Source organism: Mirounga angustirostris, unplaced genomic scaffold, assembly GCF_029215605.1.
Source record: "Mirounga angustirostris isolate CCGP_5_RB_7025 unplaced genomic scaffold, mMirAng1.0.hap1 SCAF_8, whole genome shotgun sequence".
Classification (NCBI taxonomy): Eukaryota; Metazoa; Chordata; class Mammalia; order Carnivora; family Phocidae; genus Mirounga; species Mirounga angustirostris.
In genome coordinates this window covers 92,063,747-92,090,459 of record NW_026991716.1, presented here as the reverse complement: position 1 = coordinate 92,090,459, position 26,713 = coordinate 92,063,747, and the positions used below count along the sequence as shown (strand labels likewise).

The following is a 26,713-nucleotide window of genomic DNA, read 5'->3' as shown; positions in this document are numbered from 1 at the left end:
TCCACAGCAAGGATGTAATGATCAGGGATGGAAGGCCTAGGGCTCCGAGAGGAGCCTATCTTGCCAGCTGCTTGGGTCTGTGGGGAAAAGTAGGCCGAGTTTCTCCTCTCACCTCTGGCTGGAAGGAGTGCCTTTTTCAGGGGGGCTTAGGGACAAGTCCTGGATGCCTTCCAGAATGGGCGCATTTCCTCCCTTGGGGTATAGCCTCCATTACCTTTCCCCCACCCCTTCTTACCACCTCTTCCAGCTTTGAATTTTCTGGGGCCAGAAAGTTCCAGAAATAGCAAATCCAAGCAAAGCCCACTTCTTCCCCTTGTCTTCTTCCTAGCTCCTCGGTCGAAGCCCCCTTGTGCCTGGGAATACTGCCCCCGTCCCAGAGGTAGTGCCGAGGCTGCGTCCCTGCCGCCCCGGCCCTGGGTCCCTGGTGCCCGGCACACGTGTGTGGACTTGGCCTTCTGCCAGGAGCCCTTAGGTCTCCCTTGCGTCTTGTCATCTGTTCATCTCCCTTCACACACCTCACCCTCTGGGAGCTGCAGTTTCTGTGCCCAGTGGAGGCGGAGGTGGAGGGTCTAGGGAAGAGGGGGACAGACCGTGACCCACGCTTCCGTCCCAGACTGCACCCCCGGCCACGCAGCAGTGCAGTCGGGAGTCCCGGCCCGAGCTCCGGCTGTTCTGCTAGAAGCTCTCACCCTGCACGGAGCACCGAGCGCTTGGCCACTGGCGCTTGGGCAGCTCGCGCAGGTGTGGCGGGCCCTGTGAAGCTCTGCCGTTGTGTCCTTCTTGCTGGGCACGTGGGCCTTGAGGGAAAACCTCTCTGCCTACTGTTCTGCCTGCACCGATGGTGTCCTCCCTCCGTCAGCTCTCCCGCAGAGGGCTTCTCTTCCCTCAGGCGAGGAGGCTCGCCCCGCGGCCGCCCAGGGAAGTCGTGCCCATGGTCCCCGCGTCCTCACGAAAGGGATGTCGGGCAGCAGGCGCCAAGTCCTGGGGCCTGGCGTTACACAGCCTTTGTCTATGCAGGTAAGGCGCCGCCAGGAGAGCCTGAATTGGGTCCCAGACGGGAACGAGTGCGGTGCCGTGCGGAGCCCGCCCGCTTTATACCGGGGCTCCCTGTGGCCGCCGGACTCGAGCGGTGTCATCACATAAATGTGCCCACCTCACTGTGAGCAGCCTTTCTTTCCCCTCGCCGGATTTCTACTCTGCTCTCTTGGTCCGTAACAAACAGGCATTCTAGGCCCCGTGTGAGGCTCGGCTTCATTATCCAGTTAATCTCCATCTGCTGCCACCTATTCAGCCAGCAGCGGCATCTGCCTGCTTGTTAATCGAAAGCCTTTTTTTTCATTGTCCCTTCTGGGAAGAGCTGAATGACTCATTCTGGCCCAGTCAGCCCTCTGGGGTTATCCGCCACAATAGGCCTGACCAGCCAGATTAAAGTGTGCGGTCACCGCAGGCCGGCTGTGTCATCAGCTCGGGATCCGTGGCTCCGGTCAGAGTTCTAGCGTGGACAGAGCTGGGCGAGCCTGGGCAGCTCATTTTCGAGCCGAGCCCGTGGCTTCCCTGCTCCCCCTCCCTGACCCTCTGGTACCACCGGGGCTGGGGTGCTTTCGTTACCCGTGTTAGAGCTCAGTGAGAAGTAGATGTGATTGACTCCTTTCTTTCCTTGGTTTACCACCCGCCCCCTCCCCCGGGGCCTGTGGTGTGTATCTGCTCTGGGATCAGTGCCCAGCACTTAGAAGGCAGACAGCTGGTCAGTCCTTGTGGGATGAACAAATATGTGTCTGCCACAAGTCAGGGACCCTAAGATTAAGGCAAGGGCTGCAGTGATTCCCCCGCGAGTGTGCAGTAAACCCACCTGGAAGGCTTCCTGAACATGCATGGTCTCCACTCCACCCCAGCCCCTAGAGATTCTGATTTGGTGCTTCTAAGCAGAGACCGGGGACTCTGCATTTTTTGAAGCATGCATTCAGGTGATTCCTTTTTAGGTAATTAGCATCCAAAACACAATGCCCCAGGGGCTTTCAAGAGAGTGATGGGTTCAGGAAGTTTCCTGTGGGACATGCAGGAAACAACTTTAGTGCATTCCATTTTTATTTACCAGAGAAGGCAGATAGGTTTCATTTGACAAGTCAGCTCAGATCTGTTCCTAGTGGCTGCAGTGTGGAAGAAGATTCCGAGGACAGGCTTAGCTTGCTGGGGACTGTGGGGGGAGGACCGTGGTTACTAATCAGTGATGTCATCTGCAGGTGCAGATGGGAGTGGGGGCCTCACCTGCTGTCTTGGGGGCCTGGACACAGGGCCTGGAGACTGGGTCCTCAGCTGCTATGGTCTCAGCACAGGGCAGGCCAGCAGAGATGCACAATGCGAGAAATCATTACAAGCCTTCGCCCCCTTTCCTCCTCTTTAGATCTTGGGATTGGATGTAGAGAGCAGCCTGACAGGCTCGGGGGGAGGGGGGGAGCACACTCTGGTACCAGACTGGGTCCTGCCTTACCGCTGAGCCATTGTGTGAAATCGGGTGACTTCTTTAACTCGGGGTCTTGATTTCCTTTTCTGTAAATGGAAGTAGTAATAGTACCTCGCTCCCAGGGATGAAATGAGGTGAACTATATCGAGCACTCAGGAGAGGGCCTGGCACACGGGACAGTGCGTGCTGGCTGTTACTTTTCCCCGGAGCTTACCGGGATTTGTGGGTAGAGAATTTTGAACTCTCTGGAGAAGGGAACTTTTGGAGTCAGAGACGCTCTTCTGGTGATGGGGCTGTGAAATTCACACAAGAGGAGGGTACATCGGGGGGCCTCCGAACCCCGCAAGAACACGTCTGTCTCTTGTGAAATGAGAAGGGTCGTGAAATGTAGGCATGGGCTTAGGCCTTCTGACAACTTCTCCCTGTCCGTGGAGCTGCGGGAGGCAGGCCGCTGAAATACCCAGGGGACAGTTAGATGTTCACTTGTAGTTTTGAAAAGGAGGAGTTCAGTGGGATTTTTGCATCGGGGGAGAGGGTGCTGCTAACTGGGACCTGCGTTCAGAAGGCAGCACTGAGGATGCAGGAACAAGAACCACAGCATTCCAGCGTCTGTGAGCGGGCCGAGGTGGCTGTCTTGTTAAATTCTAACCAGCTGCTTGGCTGGTTAGCAAACCCTCCCAGGACAGCTTCACCCTGGGACAGTTGTCCTGAAACCCAGAGAGCCCACGTAAGACTCTTGCTTCCCAGTTATCTTACTTGTTTTCACCCAAGTGACCTCTGTTAAGTTCCCCGTCCTGTGCTCAGGTTGTGCTGAGTGTTGGGGGGAGGGGGGAGTCCAGAAGAGGCGGCCTGGACCACAGGTACTCAAACTCTAAAAAAGAATCTGTCCTTAGTCTGTCCACTGCCTACGGGGGGAGGCGCACAGAGGTCCAACCAGCAAAACCTCGGGATGCACCCTTTGGTGTTTACCGAACGCGACAGGGTGGCTGGGACGTGTGTGCCGCCGGAGCAGGCCGTCTGTGCAGAGGGCCAGCCAGGTCCCTAGCGGGCCCGAGAGAGCTCAGGCAGGGTCGTGTGAGACCTGGCCTGGAAGGGTGGTGGTTGGCAGAGCGGCACACGCAGCACGTTCAGGCAGTGGTAAGTAGGCCACTGCGGTCAAGCGCAGCGTCGGCATGAGGGCCGAGGTTGGGATGGTGGCGGCCTTGGAATGCCTGGCCTGGGAGCTGTGGGAGGGCCGTGCGCAGGAGAGTGACGTGACCAGCACAGAAGACAGACTTGAGCCGCGGCCGGGCGGTTGGGCCACCTCACCGGCGTGCAGTGAGGGGGGCAGAGGTGTGGGGTGGCGGTCAGCGCCTCCCCTCCGTGCACACGACAGAACCCCGAGGCTGGCCTGGAGGGAACGGATCCGCCTTGAAAACCTGCATCTTTCCTCCTCACCGGTCAATTTCTTCTCGTGTCTTACAGATTCAGCCAGTTATTGAAAAAACGTTTCCTTTTTCTCAAGTTCCAGAAGCCTTCCTGAAGGTAGAAAGAGGACATGCGAGAGGAAAGACCGTGATTAATGTCGTTTAAATAAACACTGTGTGGTGATTGTTGGCTGTCTTATTTGGTGAGTGCCTCTCGGCCCGGACGTTTTTGTAACCGTTGCTTTCCAGATTAGATGATAAATTCCATGATCCAAGTGTGGAAAAACAGACACCTTTTTGCCAGTAATTTGTCTTCTGAACTGAGCACAGATTCATTTTATAGGGCCCCCCTCCCCGCCGCATCTGCATGTCACCCCGCCCACAGTGCTGTCTGGTACCCTGCGCGACATCCCTGTGTTCCTGTTTGCCGAGAGGTCCTCTGGGCCAAGCCGAGGGGACACACAAGTAAGACAGGCCATGCAAATGGCCACGCTTGGCCTGCTCTAGAAATTGCACAGGGAAGACTGTAGAGCTTTCTTCAGGCTGTTTGTTCACGCCAGATTTTCCCATTGTGTCCTCTTCTGTTCCAGTAGCTCAGACTCTATTCCTGTGAGCTGCTAAAACTTGTGGCATGTGGCTGGATGGCAGCGTGAAGAGCTTCCTTCAAGCTACCTCCTTCTTGAAAACAGTGCTCCTGGATGATTCCAGCTGGGCACGGTTTCCTCTGCCCTGCTGTGGTCCTAACCACCCTCAGTTCTCAACCTCTCCTTAGGGTCACATACAAAATCTGGCTGCTGATTTGGTTGTTGACTCTCAAGAAAATGAAAGGGGACGCTAAAGTTTCTAACTTTACATGTTGCATAAAGGCTAGGCCTCTTTCAGCAATCGAAGCATGCTTCTCTGAGGACTTTTCCATGGAAATGGCAACTCTTCTCCAGTGTCTGACCTTAAATGCCTGCACTTAGTTATCTCACCAATAAGCCCCCTGCAGCTTTTGAATTTGTCTGTGACCTTCACTCAAGGTAAGTGTTTCTTTCCTGGTGTTTTCCTCATTACCTCACCTCAGCTACTGGCTTTTAGCTTTGGACGTAGACTTGTTCAGGAACGTGCTACTCGGCTCATTCCTGTCAGACACTCGGTTGGTAACGTGTTAGATGAGGGCTTCTCTGGAATTGCTGGTCTCACCAGTACAGATATTCAGAAGAGCGCAAACGGTACTCTCGTCAGTCCCAGCCACTCTGACTTCCGTCTGAACGGTCTCCGCGCTTTTCCTGGCGGGCTCCCACGTGGTCCAGTGAGGGGGCAGAGCTCTTGAGGGAGGACCTCACTTACCCTCACCCGCTTGGAAAGTGGAGCGGGGCCCTTTCACCACTGAGTCTGGAAAGCCCTGAAACCTGCCTCTTCCTCATCCGTCAGCCTCGCTGTGACGTCTGTGACGGCCACGGCAGGGACGCGCTCAGCTCTCACCCGTGCAGTTAACCAGAAACAAGTTTATTCAGGAGAGAGATTCAACACCGGCGATTGCAGGAGGTCTGACCCCCGCCCACTAGTGATCCGCACAAAGGCCTCAAGTCCCAGCCACACATCTCGGAACCAGACAGACCTGTTGGCAGCTGTCGGACACGTGCAAACGTTACTTTAAAACTGAAGCTAAGCTCCTGACCACAACTGCCGACCCAAGACTCGAGAGAGGAGAGCACGTTTTAGCATTGGAAACACCCTGCAACAGATAAAAAGGAAACAAGATTTGTTCTTCCTGGGATGACAGCACCACTCTTGGCAAGGATAATGAAATGAGGACGAGCATATGCAGAGAAGTTCTAGCAGAAGGCCCTGGTTGAAGGGTAGCACCGTGTGGGCCAGTATGTTGTCAGCAGTTAAACTCTTAACCTTTTTCACGGAAACGCTGCATTTTAGGGCTTCCTGAGTCCTACGATTTGAACAAGCATCGCTCCAGGCCTCCTTTCCTTCACGCTCTGGAGAACTGCCGGTCAGCCCCCACTGCCTGCCCCAAGTGTCATGGCTGCCGCCCGAGGCCGTGTGGCCACGGGGGCCGTGGTGCGGAGACCAGAGGCGGCCCGCGCAGGCCTCGCGCCAGTGCGGCTGGCTAGGAGGGCAGCGCCTGAGGCGACAGGCCTGAGCTTAGCAAAGGCTCATAGGCCATTGCTTCAGAACGAATTGTAGAGGAGGGAGGATGGACTGATAAACTAGGTCTGGCATCCGCAACAAAAGCGTTAAGCGACACTCGTTCGTGACATTTCAGGGCAGCCCGCAAGTGGGTTAAAATCATCCAGATCCTGCTCGTGTTAGCGGACATGACGTGAAATCCCGTACACTTACTAATGTTCAGTACTAACAAAATAGTATTTTATTTGGTTCCTTAAAATGATTCGATAAACCTTTCACCACTTTACTATAGAGCATAATTAATGATCCCAGAAAACCGAAGAACCAAAATTATTGGCCTGATATATTTCTTCTCAGATGCTAACACTTGAGCTTTTGTCCGTCCCTGTAAAGTGTAAGGCATTGGTAGGCCCACAAAGTCTACTCGAAGTCTGTTCCTATTCTCTCCTGTCACTCTCTTTGGAAATAATTTAAAATGTCCAGTCTTGATACAACTTTTTTTTTTTTAAACACCCAAAAGCTGCTAATGAGGCAACCTGGTAAGCAGCTACCAAAAGGAAATGAAAGGCAGGAAATGAAAGAAGGACAAATGGTTGGTTTAAAACTATTACAGTCTTTTGAAAAGAGGAGACCATAGTCCTGGTCATGGCAGGGTCATTCAGGGGAGGACCTAGAGCTCCTGCAGAAGAAGCAGGTCCCCTTTCCTTGGGGCTCTGTCCGTTTTTGTTTTTAAGCAGCTGGAAGACCTCCAGGAGCATTCCTCTTGCACTCTTCAGGTTTACAGGACCATGGCTTCCCACACTTGTGTTAACTTCTCTTTGCTGACAGTGTTGAGGATGATGTGATTTTGGTCATACTGTGTTCCCCCTGAAAGAAAGAAAAGGAAAATAATAAAAGGAAATGTGCCTGTAGCAGACAAAGCAGAGAAGAAAGGCCTGGGCTGAGAGGATGAATCAGCTCTCGGTTGTGTTCAAATCCCATCCTGTGGGCACCAACAACTCCACACAGGATGTCCTACCTCCCAGGGCTCCTTTTCCTACTCAAGACTTAAAAGCTAGGAAGCACTCACTCTTTAGGTGTCTGAAATGAGGAGGTGAGGGGTGGGGAGGTGGAAGAATCTAGAGAAGGGAAAAGGAACAGAGTGCTGGTGAAATATATTCAGTGATTGTGGATTTGCTATACCAGGCCTTGAAAGTAGTGGAAGCGTTGGCATCTGGAACAGGTTTTGCATGAACAATGACAAATGGCTGTATTAGGGCAAAGGGGAGGTTTGAAAGACACCCAGATACGTGGACTGAGCAGCATGCCCACTCCTGGGAACGCACTTGGTATATAAAAATTCATAGCACTTGATCCTGAGTTTAACTGTACTTTTAAAATTAGCATAATTTAAACTCCCTTTCACTAGAATGTAAGAATATTTTCCAAGGGTGCCTACTAGATATTTAGATATGTGGGTGCTAAAAAACATGGCCTCTTCTTTTGATGGAGAAGCATCAAAGTGTTACCTGATTTTTTTTTTTTCAGTGTGTAATAAGTAACGGTTTCAAATACCTTATCCTTTCTTAGCATAAGCCTCTGCACCAAGGTTATATCATAGGGACTCCATCGAAATAAAAATCTGTTCCTCTAGATGTGAGGCAGTGTGACAGGTATTGAAATCCTACTGCATCCTCAAGCCAAGAAGAATTAAATGTTCTTATGTTTTTAAGCATTTATAAGAAATCAGTTTATCATCACTGATGATCTAGAGCCTCTGCACATCTAGGTGTAGGATAGAATACCAGAGCAAGGTGCCCTGAGCCTGTGTGTCATGGGGAAAAAAGTTCACCACCACCAGCAAATCCCACTGTCTCCACTGAGACACACACTCTACTCCATTGAGATTTGGGGGTGTATTAGGATCACAGTGTTGTCTTGCTTCACTCTTTAGGATTATGATGTAATATATGCAAAAAGAATGTTAAGATACCATAATCTTAATTAGAATCATGAAGACTAGAAAGTCCTTGAGAAATCATCTGATTTCATTCTTCTGCCTCTGGGGAGAATGGAGATCATCCCAAACTTTTGATGTTTTTAAAGCGAGGAGGAATCTGCTTCCATTGCTGTCATAATGTACGGGGTCTGAAATAATACAGGACCTCTACCGAAAAACGCCTCCCTCCCCAGACACCAGGAGGTAAGTTACAAGAAAGCCCCTTGGTCTGATAGATCTTGGGGCAAGGTCAGCAGGTTCAACAGCTGTAGCTGAGGAAGATCCGAGTCTCCTATTAAGTGTAACCGAGAGGGACTTGTATTTCCCTTGCACCTACTCCCTCATGTCCACGAGGTGGCATCACTCTCCCACATTCTGAGAAAGTGAAATTCAGTTTAACAAGGCCAGTGACTAGTGCAGTTCCCCCTACCTAGTCTATACTGAGAGTTCATAAACCTATAGAACCCTATCCTTACTCAGGAAGCATTGGAAGTATTTAGAATGCATTTTAGGAAGGGACCTTGGAGCTTTAAAGCAAAGCCCTACGGAGGAAGCTTCTAGAGTCCCACGGTTCTTGTCAATCAAGACTCAAAGCCAGGTGTCCTTACTCCTTGTCAAGTTCCAGTGTAGCAAGTGGGAAATAGTCCTGTATGCTTGGAGCGTCTACCTTGTAAACTCTCTGAAGCCAAGGTAGTATTTCCCTCCCCACTTTGGTACCCGGTATGACTAGCTCATAAGAATTATAGGAACCTCTTAACCTTGACACAGAAAACTGATCACATAAGAAACATGAATCCATGTTTTTTAAAAAACAATGTTTCCAATCTAGTCGCATTTCTTTGCTTTTGAAACTCTGTCTTATAAGACCAAGGAGCTCTAGTTCAATAAGGTGATACATGCATATGCATGAGAATCCTCAGCTATACTCACTGAGATCAGGGCCTTTTGTGATTTTTAGTCTATTATAATAAAACAAATGGTTTGAAGTCAGCCTAGGTCCAGATTCCATCTGAGCACTTACGGGTCTAGGACTCTGATCAACCCCTCTGAGCCTTACTCTTGTGGCTATAAAATGGGACCGGGGAGGAGGGGGAACCTGGGGCTCCTAGGGTCGCTGGGAAGAGCCCGTGAGCTAGAATGCATGGAGAGTGTTCGCAGTGGCTGGTCCAGAGCAAGGGATCGCTTACTATTAAGAGTATGCACATTTTCACAAGTGAAAAATACATTTTTAGTTAAGTACAGACACAACAGAGAAAATAAATGATTCTTACCTTTGACATCTAAAACTAAATTCGGTTTCAACTTGCTGTAGATCCTGCCGTCCGGCTTCATGCTCCAGAACTGACTGTCGACATTCTGGTCGAGGGCGAGGCCCAGTTTAGAGCCAGAGGTCACGAGGCTCCCCACGATCGTCAGGCAGCAGTCTTCTGCTATCTGCTTATGGGAAAGAAGGCAGCTGAGAGACGGAGACATGTTCAAGGATCATGACCAGTTCTTGGCACGAATTGACTTTTAAAGTTGTCTTCGTTGTCCACTTCATTTACCCCAGAGGAGGCTTTAGCCAGAGGAACTGGGATCAAGCAACAAATACTTATACCTTCATTTCAGGTGACACGAGTGCTGGAAAGTTCTCCATTCTTGTCCATTGTAAGATTTCTGCCCTTCGTGAGTCAGGGGAACCTTAGAACATTAGTTCTCCCTTTCAGAAATGACCATGATCAGAGGCGGGAGTCTATTGCTGTATCTCCCCTGACCTAACCATCTCTGCTCAGCCTGACCCTTCTGGAATGTGACTGCATCTTTAATTTGAAAGGCTGTTGTAACACTGAAATAGCTTAAAGGGCATTTTATTATTTTAAAACTTGAAATTCCACCTACTCACTTGTCTTTCCTTCATGAGAACTGTCTAGAAAGTTCCAAAAAGGCAACTATAAAAAGAGGATAAAATACAAATGCAGTGGAGTGTGAATTAATGCAAAGATTTTAAGGGGCCTTTTCTGAAGTGAATCTACCCTCTCTATATACATATGTTCACGTGATGTTAACACATCCTGCTACAGAAAATGCTTATGAAAAGTGTATAATAGATAAAAAGAGTGATAATCTGGGACACTGTTTCTCATTGACCTACTGAATTCACAGTTAACATCACTAAAGTGTTTATTAGAAGTAATTATAAGTAATTGCTGAAAGGCACTGTTTTCTTGAAGTGTTTAATTCAAAGACAGAAGTTGGCTTTTTTTATGCTTCTACAGTCCAGCCCCTTCTGCTTCTCATGCTATTTCTTCTACGCCTGTCTAAACAGTACTTCCGCTTACTGAAAGGATGATTCTCCCTCAAGCACAACAGACCCAATTAACAGGTTGTGCTCCCTTCCGCAGGGCTGTATGCCTTCTGCTGACTCATGGGCACCAAGGTTTAAGAAAAAAATCGGGAGCAAACAGTCAAGCCCAAGAAGGAGTTAAAAAGACTATCTACAACAGAAGCGTGAGCCTCTCTAATGAAGTCTTATAGTACATTCAGCTTTACCATGTCTTATATGGCAGGAGGGATGCAACAGGGAGACAGACCATTTTCCATTTTACAAGGTATGACAATTAGGCAGTGGACTGTGTTGTACACAGGGTCATATGTCTTTGCCCTAGTCTGCAGGGTCCTCCAAAATAAAACAAGAATGATTTGCATTTACAGTGCTGGGGCTTCTTGAAATAAATCATAATAAGTAGATTAAGGAAAAGGGGGAAAATAACACAGACACTTCCTTCTATTACTACATAATCAGGTATGGATGTAAATATTCCATCCTGGATCAGTGCTAGGTTTACCTCCCGTTTTAAGTTCCTAGATTGGTTGGTTCTATCAGCAAATAAATATTTTCATGGAAAACCTTCTAATTTAGTTCTCAAAGTGCTCCAGGAAGTGTGAAATACCATCTACTTGAAGAAAGAGGCTATTACAAACCCTTATCTAATCCTAAAAGCTCACCCTGCATTTGATGCATCCTTCTTGATAAATCCAAATCTGATCATCAGCACCGACATCTTCCATGACCTGTATTCTAAGAAGCTTCAGATCCTCTAAGTTTCCATTGGTGGACATGAATAACCCCGTTGCTTTGTTTCGAAGTCTGAAATAAATTCGTTTCTGGAAGACAAAGATGCCGGCAGTAGTCATATATAGGGAGTACTGTTAGGAGCACAGAATAAGCATCGACAGCAGGGGCAGAATCAGAGGTGAGGCTGGAATAGGGATCATTGCTATATCCCTCAGAGGCTTTAGGATTTTCCCAAGGAGGAGAGTTTGTCAAAATTTCCAAGTGCCTGGGGCGGGGAGCCTGGGGAGAGCCCACAGGCTGGATGTTGGTGTGGTAGCATTTCCGAAAGCCATCACGACCCCTCAGCACCAGAAACAGAGCCCAAATCCAAAAATTCAGGGGGTGGGGAGAGACCAATTTCATACTTAAAACTGAAACTAAAAAGCTGAGTTCATTTACAAAAAAAAAAAAAAAAAAAGACTTCAGAGAAGAGTACTGAAAACCTGGAGAGGGAAAACAAATACCTGAACAAAAGGTCGTAGAGAACCTATTTGTCGACAGCCACTGAACTCATACCAGTTCGGGACTTCCGCTGGGGACAGGAGGAACTGCTGGCCCCTGTAATTGCCATATTCATAAGTGACCCATCTGGGGAAAAAGTAGAAAACCACAGTAAGTGGCAGTATCCATTTGACAGTCGGCTGCCGTTATATTTATTTTTACAGTGCTTCCCATTTTTACACCAAGTTTTATACCTTAAACATACTTGGGGGGAGAAAAGGAAACTACCTTATTATCTAAAACACTTAAAGCACCCATTTCTTGACAAGTAGGAAATTCTTGGTACATGAGTATTTATGCCGAAAAGATCCATTCCTGAATAGAAACAGGTAAGTTTTTCCCTCTTAATAAGGCCATGAAATACGGTCCTTTCCACAAGGCTGCCCCGTACTTCCTGTGAGGCTTTCATAAAATATTTTCAGTTGTAATTTTTTTTAAAAGATTTTATTTATTTGAGAGAGAGCGAGCACTCAAAAGGGGGTGCGGGCATAGGGAGAGGGAGAAGCAGGGAGCCTGATGCGGGGCTCGATCCCAGGACCCTGGGATCATGACCTGAGTTGAAGGCAGACACTTAACCGACTGAGCCACCCAGACACCCCCAGTTGTAATAATCTTTTATTTAAATAGTTACTATTTGTGAAGTTCTTAGTGTGTGACCCATGCTATGTATTATATAAGGGTCAAATAAAAATAACTCAATAAATGTTTATTTAAAACAAGTGTAATCTTCCTCAATCCAGAAAACTGCTGAAGATACTCTGGTTTCTCTGCCCGAAGATGCTGTTACCCACACCTGAAAAAGTATGTTTTTTTCCATACTTTGCAGGAAACCCAGCAACCTTCCTCTCTGGCTGATGTATGACATCAATGAAGAATGTTCTCTGCTTTTAATCCCAGAACTCTAAAATGTTATCATCTTAGCCATTTTATCATAAAAACAAAATATTAAAACCTTCTGGGGGGGAATCACCCATAATTCTACCACCATAGTAATCCATAATAGTTTTGTTAATAACTGTAGGCCCCTCCAATATCTGATGCATATAGATAGATTATGCCTGTTGTTTTTAGGAGGGAAAGAAAAATAATTTCTTAAAAATACTTATTACATGGGTAGTCCTTATTCATTTTTATATCTTAATTTCAAAATTATTCAAAGTTGAGAAAAATCTTTCCACATTGACTTTTAATCATCGTGCATAGCATCTGCTAATCATTCTTAGGTAAAGGAAAATCCTGACCCTTACTCCGAAGCCCAAGGACTTGGCCTTTCAAAGGGATAAGAAAAATCAGCTCCCTTTCTTACTTGCTAAAAAAGTGCTGAATATATTTACTGAGCACTGGTTTGCAAAGGATTCCCCTAGGAACTTGAGAGGAGCTAAAGACAAAGTCCTCTCCTTAAGTGAATTAAAAATCTGGATGAAGAGATGAAAACTACCTCACACATGACTTTTCCCAGTGGGAAAACTATGCTATGAAGGTGCATGATTATTAATCCTCACAGGAAATAAGGGGATAAGAGGTTATATTTCAGTTTGCTTAAGGTAGCATAGGCAAGAAAGAAATATGATTAAACCTAATTTTAAAAATCAAATATTTTACTGAATAAAAAGTAGGTAACTCACTTACATGCCACCAATCACCTGAACAGAGCGTATCTGTGTGTTGAATCCTAGGGATCGGAGATTAACTACTTCTGCATTAAGTTCAATCTTTTTTCCTTTGAAGTCTTCTCTTTCAAAAAGAATAATTGTTGGTTCAGAAAATTCCTGTTGAACAAAAATAGTGTTCTGTTACTCAGCTTTGATAATAATTCAGACTCATACAGAAATATCTTGTTAAGGACAAATCACAAGATCTGACCAGGCTTAGCCTGTCCTAAAGTCCCTTTCCCTGGAGGTCTGGGTGTTCCTGTACTCCAAAGCTAAAGAGAGGAAGGACAGAGGGGCAGGAAGGTTTTCTACTGCATAGAAAGGTAGGGAAATATAATGGTGTTTTAAAGCGGGGGGCGGGGGGAGACACATATCCTAGGCACAAAGGAAGGGGTATTTGAATCATCAACACTTGTAATTTATTTTCAATTTTTCCATTTTTTTATTGGGGATAAGGAGGGGCTAGAGAGCCATGTACATAAATAAATGGTAAGGGTCTAAGGATGGTGGCGGTCTGGGGTCTAGTGGGACAGTGGTAATTACCTAATCAAGGAACCTTCCCCTTGTAAGCATTTTTCAAATGTCTTTTTTGTTTTAATTGTCAGTAAGACAACAGATTCTGTGTACTCGTGCTCCCAAGCTTTCCTGTAGGAATAATTGTTAGGAGAGAGAAAAAGAAAAAAAACCAAGGTGCAAGCCCCACTTTCGAGCCCTCATTCATTTGAAAGAGGACCAGAGCACAGAGGTCCACCGATTTTGAGAAAATAAAAAGCTGGCAGCTCGTGCTTGTTTTTCAAATTACAGACCCTCCTGACCCCAGTCTACGCTCTAATGATAATAATCCTAAGATCATAAATAATACATCAAAAATCCCCTCCCTGCTTAAAGTTTTGTGGTTAGGGTGTGGACACTTACGGCCTCATTTATGTGGATGTGCCCTGACGTGTACAAAGATTTCTGTGGAGCAGTAAACAGAGCAGATGAGGCCATAGAGGTGGTTTGTATGGTGCAGGAATGAGGTTATATAAAACACAGAAGGAAACGACATGAGTATCAGAAGTGGCCTGAGCACGTATGCCAAGTGCTAGTTGAAGGAAGGCGTCTGAAAACCTGACCACTGAGGTGGGTTTGTTTTGTTGTTGTTTTTTAAATATACATTTGGAGGTAGCTTTTAGAATTCTAGGCAGGTTAAATATTAAAGTTTTAGATATTTTATTGTTTATAAGCTAATGAATCTTACGCAACATCCCATGTTTCTCTGCTACTATTTTCACATCTCAAGAAAGGTCAACATTTCCGTTATTTGAACAGGCAGGCAGGGAGGAGATAAGCCACCTCATGTATGTTCTCCCTACTTTTAAAACGCAAGTCACCAACGACATACGTTTAAAGCTTTGTAGGCGAGATCAGCTACAAAAAAAACTACAGACACACCCAGACTTGAACATCTGAACATTATCTTGATGTTTTGTTTTACTGAATATCACTTTGGCTACATCAAAATTGAAGGTTTCTGTTCGGAAAGGGACACTATCATCTGAACTAGCAAGACACTGTGATAAACCAGGAGAAGACGTGATTGCAAGTCTCTAAAACAACAGAGTGCTAGATTGAAAAACCACGAGGACTTTCTGCAACTCAGTAACAACAACAAAAGATACAGAAAACTAAACAAGAGCCTGGTAAAGGCTGTAAAACAGGCAGTTCACTGAACAGAAAACCCAAATGACTAATTAGTGTATGAAAGCCCGGTCTCACTAATAGTAAAACATATCACAACGAGATAATACTTTCTGCCCAGTTTCTTCAAACTGACAAAAGTGAGAGAATACCCAGTAATGGCAATGATGTAGAAAACAGGAGCCCACATGCTCTGCTAGCCAAGATCTCAAGTAGTGGAATTTGGCCATACTTAGAGAAACTGCATATTCATGCATGTGAAATCCAGCAAATCCACTCTTTGTAAATACACACCCCCAGGAGACTCTCACACAAGTCAATAGGGATATGTGTGTGTGTGTGTGTGTGTGTGTGTGAGAGGATTAAGTAAAATATGGTGATGAATACTTGCACCAATTAGAATCAATAAACTGGATGTACGTTCAGCATAATGGACAGCTCTTAAAATTTTTTTAATGTAAGTATTGGGTTGTTTATGATGATGAGAACTATGGCATCATACCGTATGTAAACTAAAAGCCAATATGTAGATTTTTTTTTTAAGATTTTATTTATTTATTTGACAGAGAGATAGAAGAGCACAAGCAGAGGGAATGGCAGAGGGAGAGGGAGAAGTAGGCTCTGCACTGAGCAGGGAGCCTGACGCGGGACTCGATCCCAGGACCCTGGGATCATGACCCGAGCCGAAGGCAGACGCTTAACCATCTGAGCCACCCAGGCGCCTAATATGTAGATTTTTAAAAAAACATAATATCCAAGCTGTATCCCAAACACATTAGAATGGGTGCCTGTAAAGGAGAGAGGAATAGAACTAGGGATCAGGTATGCGATGGAAAAAAACATGACCCGAAAGGTGCCTCGAACTAACCCCTGCTGACTGCTGTACCACAGCTGACTCAACACTCTACACCTGGAGTCTGAGAAAAGCAGCAAACCAAACCAGATCTAAAAAGAGGGCCGCCTGGGCGGCTCAGTCGGCTAAGCGTCTGCCTTGGGCTCAGGTCATGATCCCGGGGTCCTGGATCGAGCCCTGAGTTGCGCTCTCTGCTCAGCGGGGAGTCTGCTTTTCCCTCTCCTTCTCTCACTCTCCCTCAAATAAATAAAATCTTAAAAAATAATAATAATAATAAAAAATAAATAAAAAGATCTTAAAAGAGACCAAAAAGTTACAGGATGGAAAGTTCTATGGCAACTGCTTTCTCTGCCTCTGACCTTAAGTCCTGAGGAAGCCGACCTGCTGGTCTCCGTCAGCTACGTGAGCCCCACATCTCCATCACCCTGTATTCACACTGACATACTTACAACATCTATAAAACGAAGAGACTTGAAAGTTGCTCCAGGCAGGCATCCCATTGCAGAGAGACAAGGATAGTGGCCTTCTTCCAACACGTACTGATTACCAGAGAAATTTTCTCCATCATAGGCAACCCAGCTACAATAGGAAAAACCACATGCATGTACGATATGTAATTTGAATATTCCTACCCAAGAAGTCTGATTTTGAGAGGTAGCCTGCTATAAAGCACAATCTGTATGGCTATCTGTTCTTTCTTCAAAAATACCTAGACCTATTTACTGCTTTCCATCTTGTTGCAAATTAATATTCATAGGAAGTCAGCTGTTAGTTTTGCATTTGGGAAACCATTTTTTTTTCTCCATGAAAGTATTCATGTTTTCCCTGTGCCCCTTCTAGTATTCCTTGCTCCCCTCATGGGTGCCACCATTCTCCAGCCCCTGAGCCCTGTCTGAATAATCCTTCAGCCGTCACAGCTAGACAGCCACCCGGATCTATGGATTTCCTCCCCGAATTTCTCTCCTTCATCCTCATTTCCAGCACCTCCGTACTGGGCCATGAGTCAAAATACCACAGTGACTTAGACAAGTCATGGAGCCCCTGTGGGCCTCAGCATTATTAGTAATGTGGCGATTTACCAGCTTCCCCAGAAGAGGTGAGTTTTTTGTTCATTCTTTTAATCTAACAAATGCTTACTGAGGGCTAATTGTGTGTCTGGTGCTTTTCCATTGCTGGGGACAGAAGCGAGGACAAAATGAAGTCCCTGCTGTCGTGAAGTTCACACTCTAGTGAACTGAGACAGACGATGAGTGAACAACAGAAGTACGTATCTGGTCCTACTAAGTGCAGCAGGGCAGGGGAGAACGAGGAACCGGGACAGAGGCGGAGTTGTGTGCTGATACACTGTGGAATGTGACCGGAAATCCGTGCGCTCCAAGGCAAAGCCAGGGCAGGCTCCCCTGCACAAGGCTGAAGGACAGGCTCATGCGGCTGAGACCACAGAGAACTATAACACGACTAAAGGCACCGTTACTGTCATTATTATTATTAGACATAATGCCTCATCACCTGCACAGGTGGCTCCAGGGGTTTCCTGGCCAACGTTCCCTGACTTTGGGCTCCCTCCTCCTAAAGCTTTTGTAAAACTGTGTTCAGCACGGCACTTTGAGCTCATTGCCTTTCCCTTGTGTTTTCTACGGCATCCATCTAAACTCATATGCTCGGGGGGGCCTTCACGACCTGATCCCACCTTCTCTCTCCCCAGCTCTAGAGCAGTGTGCTCCCTGATCCCATACAGACCAGCCCCACTCCAGCCATCCGCTGCCGGACACGTAGAATGCCTATCTTACGCCGATCTACCTATAAAAAAAAATGTGCCTTGGGAGGCACCTTAGAGATTATCTAGAGTCCTGCTGCAGGTGACAGGACAGGCTAGAGACTAGAGAACCTGGTCCGGATCACATTGTGCAGCGACGTGGTGATCCCATGCACTCTGATGTCCGGCGCTCAGATGCTTCAAGGTGCAGTTTCGTACCAAGATGGTCTGGTAGCATTTGGTGGTTTCGCAGAACGCCAGGCACCAGGATGCCACTGAACACTTGCTGATACGTGAATTCTAACCTCTCCCAGGGATCAGGCTCTGCCAGTCCCCTGTTTGACTTACCTGCCTCCTAAAACTCTGCAAGACTTGGTAGAAAACGAATCATCAATTTGACTTGTTGTTTCTTCAAAACCTTGACTGCGACCTTGAAACTGTGGTTCTGAAAACAACCGAATCTTTGAAAAAGTAAGCAGAAATACATTGAATTATTTTCCTAAACACATTAACTCCTTCAGCCTTTGAAACAATGCAAACATGACCTATTAACTCTTGTTACAATAAACTGCCATGAATTTTATAAATCCTTTAATTTTCTACTTCTACATTAATGACCAATTAGAAATACTTTGGCTGCCCCATTCATGCTTATTTAATTCAGAGACATCAAAGGACAACCCAACAATAGAGGCCGGTTTCTATAGAACACCATGTCGCAACAAGCTGTGAGGCATTTTAAAGCTTTATTGTGGCCAAAAGTAATTGTTCATCAGTTCTAACATTTACAAGAAACTATATTTTGGAAACATAGTATAGTTTTCCTCCCTCTCAATGGAAGATACATGCTGACTTATTAGAATCCTGTGTGTGCCAATAAAGGAGGCTACAGTGGTGTTTTCGCCTCTGTAATTAGGGTTGTCTGAACTCTGAACTCTTCATTAAAAAGCCTAAGTAACCAAGGTGACACTTCAGTTGATGCCGACACTCAGCGTTCAAAGGCTTGGGTGAGAGACCATATAAAATAGACCATATAGAATGTTTGTCTAATGCAGACGCAGCAAATATGAAAATTCATTTGACTGTTTATCATAACTCTAGGTATTGTTTGAGATATGAATCTTAGTGTATTAATGTAAATTGATCTGGCATAACGATATCAAATGCAACTTTACATAACAAGAGCATTTTATAAGAAAGATTTAGATGTGGGTATGTGCTATCAAGCATTTATAAAGGAAACCTAAATCTAATTTTAAGATACAATTAAGCTTTCAGGTATAAAACTGGGTAAAACTAACAAAATGTCCCAAATGTCTCACATTTTACACATAAGATCAGCTTTTCAGTGGAAGCCCCTAATTATAAAAAATAGATTATTTTTTAAGTTACCTGACTTCGTTTCCTTGGGCCAGTGAAAGAATCCTAAAAATTTTTAAAGGGAAGAGAGAAGGAAATGAGTAGAGCACACATCTCGAAAAAGTTTTTTCTTCCAGATCATTAGCAATTACTGTGAAAAATAATCTCAGAATAGTTTTTGTAGTGTTATGTATCTCATGAACTGGAAGTACACGTTAAGGAAATCCAGAAGTCAGTTAAATATTCTCATATAAAAGTATAACTCCTTACCAAACATATGGGTTGAACAGAAGAGATCTTACAATTTTTGCCTCCCCAGTCCTCAAAACTGGTATAGAAGCCTTTATCCAGTATATACTGTTCTCCTGTGAAGTCAGGATTCTCATAGGCTACCCATCTAAAGAAACAAAAACACTGACTTGTTATAATTCATAGTTTACATGTATAATAAAACTATCAAACCCACTTAGGTAAATATGTATCATAAGAAACTCCATTTATTTTAATAATCAGTAATCTTGATTTTTCTGATTCTCTGTTAGTCTTTTGGGAGATTTATCTCTATGACAAATCAAAGTGACAAGTGAAAGAGTATCTTTACCTGAACCTTTTGGTGTTCTCACTTATCAAATCCTATTCCCTGAGAAAGCTCCAATGGGGATATTTGTCTGTATTTCTTTCTAATTCTATTTTAAGGAAACAATCTGGACTTCCAAGAGTACCTGTAAAGTTCTCTTAGTAAGCAAGCAAGAGCTCTTTTTGTTATCAACATTAATATTTTTCCAGAAAGATTACAAGAAACTATGTCTCTATTACACAACAAACCACAGTGGAAAGAAAAAAAGTTGACAGAAGAAATGCTTTAAAAAAAATATAGCTGGGGAGAACAGCATGTACTAAGGTGCAGAGATGTGACAGACTCGGGTGTGTTGGGAAACTGTAAGATATTGGGCATTACTGGAGAAAAGGAGACACTGTGAATGGGGGAGGGGATGAGGCTGGAAGGGAGGAAAGGGTCAGAGGCAGAACAGAAGTATGATACCTCTTTTACAAATCACAGTAATTTTACTCTTTGGGTGAAAAACACATTCTTCAGGTTGGCAGGTATACACAGAGAGATAAGAATTCTCACGCTGTGTGCAGGAAATTCAAACCCATGGAAGTAGTGAACCACCCTGGAATTTAAATATTATTTGAAACAATAAGGCTGATTAATAATTATGCTACCTTGATGTTCTATGTAATCATCTTGATGTATAACACATCAGTCAAATTTCAAGAGCTGGGCATCTTTATAAATATATTGCTCTCCTTTTTGCAAGGTCATCACAACAGTTCAAGAATTATTTGGGTTATAAGTTTTGTTTCTTATGCAAATAGTTATGATTTTGACCAAGTTGATTGTAAAACAAAATTCTCCATATCCTTAGTGGATTTATGTCCATTGGTATAATAAAAAATTGCTCCAAATTTACCACTAAAAACCAACCAAACAAAAAATATAGCTAAGTAATTAAAATTTTATTTGGAACAGGATTTCCGACGTGACATGACCATGTAGAGTAAGCAACATTGAACAAACACTCAGAAATACTAAAATCTCTTCTGGGATGTTTTCTTTTGTCACCTTTCAAGTGATCTACACTCAGAGGATAATCAACAAAACGAACTTACTGATGATACTTCCTAGCCAATGATAGTCTTTGAAAGTTTTTCAGTTCCGTTATATTCAAGAGATAACTCAGCGTCTCCTCCTGATTTAATTCGCTGCCCTCCTGATCGACTTGGAGCTGAAAGGAATAATACCTATATGCCTGTATATATACTCAAAACTTTCCAAAATGCTTTCACATCTTTGACTACATTCAATCTAGGGAGGTACAGGTCTTCCCATTTTACAGAACGGAGAAGCTAAAGACATAGAAAAGTTAATTCATTGATTCTTTCAACAAACATCAACTGGTCATTTATCGTGTGTCAGGAACTAGAGGGCAGTAGGCGTGCAAGGATGAAAACGACGATCCTTGCCCTTGAATTTACAGATGGCTGAGAAGTAGCACATGGAATTATTTGTTGGTGTTTGTCCTGAATGGGAAATGACTTGTCCAGGGTGACACAATTGATTAGTTGGTGGCCAAGGAAGGCTGAGCCACTACCGGGTCTCCTGAGGCTCCCCACACTGCATCATGACCCGAGCTGCCACGTGCCCTGTCAAAAGTCTCCTTTCATTTACTCTTCCGTTAAGCCATACTTAAGACAGTCCGCACACTTTATAGCTAGAACAGATTATGATTTCACTGTCAAAAGGGCTTGACTTTAGACAAAAACCCAAAGGCAGTCATTAGGAAATGAAGAGCAATCAAGGAGAAGACGACCACGGCAGAAATCTCCAGTGTCAAGTAGCTCAGGACAGCGAGCATCTGCACGCGCACTTCCGGCTGTCTGGAAGCCCAGCCGGTCTACTGCATTTTGAGAGCCTGTCCTTTAACATTGTGAGGTCAGGAGTTAGGAGACCTAGTCCCAGCTATGGTCATGACATTAACTTCCAGATAACTTTGAAGGGGTCACTTAACCTTTGTGAGAGATCCTCTTTTCATTCATAGGTAAGGAGGTTGCCCAGGATCCCAGTGCTGACGTTGCATGAGCTTATACAGAGCCTGGGAGCCTTGGTGTACGGCCTTGGGCTTATGAAGAGAAGTGACGGCCAAGTGAGAGCATGGAATTTATGTGGGGAGGAACATCTGCACAGCAAGAATATCTACTTTACAAAAACCGGGAGAAGAAGAAGAAAGAAGAAAGAAGAAAGAAGAGGAAGAGGAAGAGGAAGAAGAAGAAGAGGAAGAAGAAGAGGAGGAAGAAGAAGAAGAAGAAGAAATAAAGAAAAAGAAGTTAAGCCGTATCACAAAAAAAGTATTCCTGGCAGGCTCTGCATCTGTAACTAGTTAAAGGAGAAGAGAACGTTAAAAGGCCTTTTTGCTTGAGAGATCCTCTTTTCATTCATAGGTAAGGAGGTTGCCCAGGATCCCAGTGCTGACGTTGCATGAGCTTATACAGAGCCTGGGAGCCTTGGTGTACGGCCTTGGGCTTATGAAGAGAAGTGACGGCCAAGTGAGAGCATGGAATTTATGTGGGGAGGAATATCTGCACAGCAAGAATATCTACTTTACAAAAACCGGGAGAAGAAGAAGAAAGAAAGAAGAAAGAAGAAAGAAAAGGAAGAGGAAGAAGAGGAAGAGGAAGGAGAAGGAGAAGGAGGAGAAGGAGAAGAAGAAGGAGAAGAAGAAGAAGAGGAAGAAGAAGAAGAAGAAATAAAGAGGTTAAGCCGTATCACAAAAAAAGTATTCCTGGCAGGCTCTGCATCTGTAACTAGTTAAAGGAGAAGAGAAGGTTAAAAGGCCTTTTTGCTTGATTGACTTCAAGGTCTGGAGGGAAGGCTGTGAGTGGGGAGACACGGACCACGGGAGAGGAGGCAAGTGAGTGAGCGTTGGAGGAAGCTTTACCCAGCACTTGTTTTTTTTTAAATAAAACTAACAAGTGAGAATACTCTATTTCCCTATAAAACTAAAATAAATCACTTGTAAGGAAACACCCACCACCACATAAACCTATCTAATTCACGGAGGCTGAACCAAACAAACCACTTATTAAGGTATTACTTGAATTGAGAGTAGGGTCGTTTTCCTCCTGAGATGCAGCCCCAGATGAATCACCCATGAATATGAGGGTAAAAATAAAACCCCAAAACTCAGATCTGAGATTCTCCGGTATATCTATAACTTACACTTGAGACTCATAAGAAGAAAATTCCTCACTGTCCTTATTTCAACATATTCTGTACACGTGAATCAACACTTCCCTGTTTCTAAGGTTGGAGGGGGTGGTGGGGAGAGAGCGAGTATGAGTACCGGCAGGTCCCAGCCTGGTGGAGTCACTGCTCAGAACTCAGGGGGGCAGGGCAAACCGGCCCTTCCATGGAAGGGAAAAGGAAAAAGAAATTAAAATGACAGCACTTTAATTTTTTTAGCTCGACTCTAGAAATATTTCCTTTTGTTCTTAGTTTTAAAAAAACTAGCCCAGTTTCCACCATGTGAACAAGAGCATAGCACAGAACTTGAAATTGCTTAGTAGAGCTGTGAGAGGGAGTTTCTTCTGATGTTGCAGTAAGAAAATGGAATGCAGTTCCCAACACCTCCATGGTTGGATTCATGGGCAGCCTTCCTGAAGGCTGGTCTCTGTGTCTGAGGTAAAAATGAGTTTACCACCCAAGCACTTTATTACCCATGTGATAGGGAACCTCTTGGGAGACACCCAGAATGGGAATCTCAAAAAAGTCTTCTGAAAAGTTTTCACATTCCATATTGAGAAATGAAAAACCAAACTAAAATTCTTATTTACCAAGAAGAATAAAGTCATTAAAATCATTTTTTCCTTGAAACTATTAAAAACACACAGGCTAGTCTTCCTCCCTCGTGTTGGCACATCTCAATCTATCTACCTCACAAGGCCCAGGTCCAATGCCACTTCTTCGGCCAAAGTCTTCCCTGTGTACAAACTGGAAATTAATCTCTTTCTGCTCAGTAGATTCCCGAAGCACTTAATCTCTAGGTCTTTTGTAGCAATGATTTATGTTTTATATGAATGCTGTAACTTCTGTGAGGACATAATATAGTACTTTGCACGTAACAGACCTCAATCAATATTTGTCAAATAACCAACTAAATGAATTCTGAGGAAGCAGCTGGCCCTGGTAAATACGGAAGCCCTTCCAAAACCACAGAATTTAAAAGGAAGTGGTGTGGGGGGCGGTGATGTGTGCATACCTCCCTTCAAATTCCGCCAGTACCACAACTCAACTGCTATCACCAGAAAAAAAGCCTAAACCAGGAAATACAACTAGAAATGACTAAAAATAGAAACCTATAAAAGCAACATTTTATAAAGGAAACTAATTGCAAGTAAACAAAGGCTGGGTTAAAAAAAAAAAAAAAAAAAGACCGGCCCTGGGCACGATCCTACCTGTGCTAACAACACAAGCTACATAAATGCCCCAAGGGAATCCTACCCAACATCCTCTTGCTTCCTCTGCTAGAATGCATGACTGGACTCTGACTAATGGAACCAACATACCTGGTGAGTACCAAAACGTACAACTGTTCTTTCAGACTGAACTGATCACTATTTTCCTTGTAAGTAATTAACTCTAAAGGCAATTCAAAATACTATAGAGCCACGGCAACATTTCACATGACTTCTGCCATACCATACCTTTTGTCTATGGCAGACTGTAAAATGTTAGGGTGCCACAGCACAACGCAGTAGAGGCATCTCCTGCTGAGAATGAAGACCCAGAAGTCCCAGATGTCACCCCCGCCAAGATGGCGCCACAAGCAACAACCTACGCAAGGATTTGGCGAATGTGACTAATAGTAAAAGCATATTACACTGTAGACACATCTCAGATATCCAGGGATCCTATGGGAGGCTCCACGAAATACGACAGAATTGAGGTTAGAATGATCTAAATAGCCTATGTTACTCATGACATAAAAAAACCTAACATCAAACACTTTCAACAGAACCCATGTCAAATAATTTCATATGATTATTTAAGAATACTCTCACAACAAATTATAACTGACATCAACCTGGATCATAAGAATAATTATATAACTTCTTTTAATAGACACGTGTTTTGCCCATCCAGTATCTATCTCCATTCTTTCTAATGTTCCTGGGGAACCACTCACCCCAATCATATATAAGTGGCTCTGTGGGACTGACCCTACCCTGCTCTGGGACTGCGCACATCACGCGGGCACTGTCATCTCCTTGACTACAGAGATTGGTTCAGGCAGGTACACATGACCCAAGCTGAGAGAATCAGTCAAACCTGGAACAGAAGCTCTTTCCACTGGACACAGTGAGAAGAAAAGAACTTCCACCAGATGGAAATGGCCTGCCTAAAACGAAGCCAGCATAGGAAACAGCTCAGTCAAGAGACAGAGAGCAAGTTCTAATGACAGTGTCTAAACCCGACATCCAGCCATGACTGAAGCAAAAATCTTTTCCAGGACTTTTAAGTTATATAGTCTGATAAATTCCATTTTTATCACTTTTATCAGTTTAGGTTGGCTTGCAGTCGTGTGCATCCCAAAGAATCTTGACTGATCATCTTTCAATAAAAGCTTACATTAGCATTAAAATAAAGCATTCAATTGCTAACTCCAGGTACACTGAAACATTAATTTTTATGTCAAAGTAATAGTGAAGAAATAAAATGGAGCAGATGTAGGACGTCGGGGCTCAGGGCAGGCTACCCCAAAAAGGACCACAATGGCATATCGATTATTTCAAAGTAAAGTTACTTAAGAAACAGCCTGTGCACGAACGACTCTCAGACCCTCCTCTGCCTCTCTGAAAACAGGAAATAAATCTCCCATGTGAATGGTACCCTCCCTGTACCAGGAGGTAGAGACACACCTACATCACCAGAGATAGGGAATTTAGAGCCGAGAAGGCTGTATAAACAAACCTTGTTACTTTTTACTAATTTATTACATTAGCCCAAATTCTATTTAGAATTCCTTACTAATTGAAGCTTCCAAACAAGTTTTATCCTGTCAATTCCTAACAAATGTATTGTCTCTCTGCCTAAAATATATAAAAACTGCCTACCCTGCCTACCCAGGAGCACCTGGGTGGCTCAGTTAAGCATCTGACTCTTGATTTTGATTATTCCTTTGGGTCTCAATTTCATTATTGGACCTCCATGAGGATGTAATTAACTTTGGTGGTTTTTTTTTTCTCTTGTTAATCTATCTTATGTCAATTTAATTCTTAGACCAGCTAGAAGAATCTTGATGGGTAGAAGAAATTCTTCCTCTCCTGCAAGGACTACAGGAAAATGAATGGGACTTTATCCCAACCTCAGTTTTCTAGTATTAGATCATTATTTTTTATTTGATTCCCATCATAAGAAATCCAGGAGATCTTTCCATGCAGAATGATAAGAGAAGTGGATCTGTAGGTTTCAATCATGAAACCCAAAAGTCTATTTCAATGTTGTATTATACATGAAAAAAAGATTATATGAGAAAGATTTTAAAAAGCAGTTATGAAAATACTGTGGCAGAACATACTAAATGACTGATTTAATGTTTAGTTATTGATATTGAGTGCCTACTCTGTGTCAGAGATACTATCAATTTAATACAACCCAACGTAAAAGTGTTTAAAATCCCGACTGGGTCATTTTACTTACACTCCACTCAGTACATTAATAGACTGTGTCTTCAATCCATATCCAGTCTCCTTTAAGTTAGCAACAATTCCTAAGACGTCAATACTGGAACCTTTGGATCCAAAGTTTTTTTCACTGTACATTATCATGTGAGCATTTGAAAAATCCTATTAAGGAAAAAAATTCAAAATTCAAAGGCTACCCACTTATTATTCAAAAAAGATCAAGTATTATCTATTAGCTTTTCTTTAACTTACACCTAATATAGGTCGTAAAGACTGAAGCTCTCCATTGTAACCTCCCCAATCTTTCCAGTCCTTGTACTCTCCTTCTTCAAGCAAATACTGATGACCTGTAAATTCAGGCTTCTCATAAGCAACCCAACTGCAACAGAAAGAACATGTTTTCATCAGTGCTAAAATTTTTCCCATGTATTTATCAGTTTCATTAACAAATACTAATAGTTATGAAGCTAGACACAGACTGGTGCACTATGACTATTGCAATTCTTCTCTAAATTTAAGAGACTAATAGAATGGACCCCTAAGGAACAACCTAAGAAATATACATCAACATTCTATAAAGGAGTAGAGGGAGTGTGTGTGT

The 26,713-nt window shown here is 44.1% G+C and overlaps 2 protein-coding genes across 7 annotated transcripts in view; one reads left to right on the top strand and one right to left on the bottom strand.

The window, feature by feature from the left end:
• Nucleotides 1-11,119, top strand: part of RTN4IP1 (reticulon 4 interacting protein 1) — a 51,232-nt gene extending 40,113 nt beyond the window's left edge. The window contains exons 9-11 of one of the 6 annotated variants that reach the window (XR_010413717.1): nucleotides 3,966-4,070; nucleotides 4,458-4,889; nucleotides 9,285-11,119. Coding sequence is in view for 2 of the 6 variants with exons in the window: in XM_045865256.3 (XP_045721212.1) it covers nucleotides 3,926-4,033 (108 nt within the window). In the remaining 4 variants the exon portion in view is untranslated. Of the gene's footprint in view, nucleotides 1-3,925; nucleotides 4,071-4,457; nucleotides 4,890-9,284 lie in introns of all 6 variants that reach the window. The other 5 variants (XR_008505364.2, XR_008505365.2, XR_008505366.2 and 2 more) reach the window with 5 other exon arrangements.
• The window catches only part of CRYBG1 (crystallin beta-gamma domain containing 1), a 48,533-nt gene continuing 27,162 nt past the window's right edge, over nucleotides 5,343-26,713 (bottom strand). Inside the window, exons 10-20 of the mRNA XM_045865255.3 lie at nucleotides 26,365-26,491; nucleotides 26,129-26,274; nucleotides 19,138-19,264; nucleotides 18,901-18,933; nucleotides 17,857-17,969; nucleotides 16,202-16,331; nucleotides 13,197-13,336; nucleotides 11,531-11,654; nucleotides 10,958-11,116; nucleotides 9,244-9,406; nucleotides 5,343-6,861 (exon numbers count right to left, since the gene is read on the bottom strand). Of these exons, the coding sequence (XP_045721211.1) occupies nucleotides 6,773-6,861; nucleotides 9,244-9,406; nucleotides 10,958-11,116; nucleotides 11,531-11,654; nucleotides 13,197-13,336; nucleotides 16,202-16,331; nucleotides 17,857-17,969; nucleotides 18,901-18,933; nucleotides 19,138-19,264; nucleotides 26,129-26,274; nucleotides 26,365-26,491 (1,351 nt within the window). The 3' untranslated portion in view covers nucleotides 5,343-6,772. The remainder of the gene's footprint in view (nucleotides 6,862-9,243; nucleotides 9,407-10,957; nucleotides 11,117-11,530; nucleotides 11,655-13,196; nucleotides 13,337-16,201; nucleotides 16,332-17,856; nucleotides 17,970-18,900; nucleotides 18,934-19,137; nucleotides 19,265-26,128; nucleotides 26,275-26,364; nucleotides 26,492-26,713) is intronic.